Here is a 2,255-nt window from a genome sequence, read left to right on the forward strand (position 1 = left end):
CCAACACATTAGACGTGCCCTTGGCATGAGGGCATCCGCGGAACTTTTTCTTGTCCGATGTGAGCCATTTGGGATGATGTGCGGACTTTTCAAGCAAAGTTTAGCAAGAAAGTTATAACCATGTTGTTATCAAATACATAAGTAGAAAAGAGGGGTTGGTCTCAATTTTAGGTTTGTCTTAAAATATAATTCTATATGATATTCCACCAGCAGACCACAAAGGGCACACCAGTATCTTTCTCTAGTGTAGGAGGGTTCTAAATTTGATTATGCTGATTATTGTGTTGTGTGCAAAATTTTTTCGTTTTCGAAAAAGTATACTTTTTTAATAGAAATTATGCACTAACGACACGTACAAAATCAAACATAATAACGATAAATGCATGCTCATAGCATGGGCATGCAATCTAGTATTTTCATGAAAAGTTTGAGTAAATTTTTAATGACACAGATTGGCGACTAATGTTAATGACCCTCTCTGGATATTATCATAAGGGCTGCTTATCCATTACAAAATATTCGATTTTCTTATGATATCAGAAGTTCAAAAGGATGCTAGAGTGTGCGATTCTTCGCATTTCTCCCAAATTTGAGTAACCCATGACAAATTCATGTGGCATGGGCAGTTATCTAACAACCTAGGACCAAGATGAATTAGGGGGGGAGTGGTGCTGGCGATCTAGGAGATCAACATCATCCCCTTAACAAAAGACATGTGGATAAGTAGGCACCATCCTATGTAACACAATATGGCGTCACCCTAAAATTCTTCTCTGACCTGCCGCCAGTCAATTGACCCATGTGTTCATATCTAAGCGCAAATCCTACATAAAGAAGAGCAACCTTTTCCATAAAGGACAAATCCCATGACGTTGTTTCTTTTTATTTTCTTTAGTTTTTGGGGCATTTTAACTACATCAATTAGCTTGTTCTTATCGTCCTTTTCTCCACTTCATGGTATCTTAGTGCGATCAATTCAGATAGTCATCCTCTCATATGCCAAATTAGTATAAATTGGGACCAACTTGCTTGAGCTACTTGTACACTCCAAAAGAAAAGCAGAATCACTCCCTCCCCCATCAACCTTAAAACCAAATTCTCTCCACATCCTCTTCCACTTTCAATGGATTCCTTCATTTTCCACTCTCCAATTTCCGACGTTTCCTCTAACTCATCCTTCAATTCGCCGGAACGCCGCCAACCGTGGAACGCCCTTGGCCTCGGTGCCGCCTCGCTTCCCTTCAACGAGAACGACTCCGAGGAAATGCCCCTCTTGGATCTCCTCACCGAAATGTCTCGGGGGACGTGGGAGACGCTCTCGCCCGCCCGGATTAAGGAAGAGGAAGTGTCGTCGCGCGAGCGAGAGAACGATCCCCGTGACGGGAAGTCCTACCGGGGTGTGCGGACGAGGCCGTGGGGGAAGTTCGCCGCGGAGATCCGGGATTCCACCAGGCACGGCGTCCGGGTCTGGTTAGGCACGTTCGACAGCGCCGAGGCGGCGGCCCTTGCTTACGACCAGGCCGCCTTCTCGATGCGGGGGAGCGCTGCCGTGCTGAATTTCCCCGCGGAGCTAGTCCGGGAGTCGCTCAAGGAGATGAGACTGGCGGGTTGCGATCGAGACGGCGGGCTCTCCCCCGTGGTGGCTCTCAAGAAGAGGCATAGCATGAGGAGGAAAATGTCGGGCGCGAGGAGGAAGGAGAGAGGAGCGACGAGGGTCGAGAACGTCGTCGTTTTGGAGGATCTGGGGCCGGAGTACTTGGAGGAGCTCATGAGCAGCAGCTCCTCCTACGACTGCGTTGGTCCACATAGGTGAACAAGCATATTCCATTTTCCGGCTTCGCTTCCAATTAAATTTTTTTCGCCATGTCCAAATGCTTTGTGAATTTTGATTTTGGGGTTGGTGGGTGAAGAGATAATGTGGTTTAAGGAAATCGCTAAAGATGTGCAACTTTCTTTTGATCGCATCTGTAAAGATTGGAAAAAGACCAAAAAAACAATGTCGAAATGGATGATTGTACTGTGTTGTGGGGCTTAAACTTTTGCAGGTGCTAAAGGTTTGGCAGAAGTTTTCTTTCACTGGGTTTCTTACATCCTTAAAGAAGTGGGTTCGTGTCGCACTCAAACATGTACTTTATATTAACTCTATACCAAATATCGTGCGGAAATTAGATAAATCTTATCATTAAATCGGCATATTTCTAACTTCATCGATTTCCTAATATAAATAATGTCAGCGGTTCGATTTATCTTCTTTT

General features: G+C 45.0%; 1 protein-coding gene across 1 annotated transcript; it reads left to right on the forward strand.

The window, feature by feature from the left end:
* The first annotated feature begins 982 nt into the window (after positions 1–982).
* Positions 983–1,957, forward strand: LOC115692603 (ethylene-response factor C3-like). The gene has a single exon (XM_030619509.2). It carries the CDS (start codon positions 1,124–1,126, stop codon positions 1,811–1,813), a length of 690 nt encoding a protein of 229 aa, XP_030475369.1. The 5' UTR covers positions 983–1,123; the 3' UTR covers positions 1,814–1,957.
* The last annotated feature ends 298 nt before the right edge of the window (positions 1,958–2,255 follow it).

The sequence above is a fragment of the Syzygium oleosum genome, unplaced genomic scaffold (assembly GCF_021117445.2).
Source record: "Syzygium oleosum isolate NSW1041296 unplaced genomic scaffold, Sole_v2.1 Sole_v2.01, whole genome shotgun sequence".
NCBI lineage: Eukaryota > Viridiplantae > Streptophyta > Magnoliopsida > Myrtales > Myrtaceae > Syzygium > Syzygium oleosum.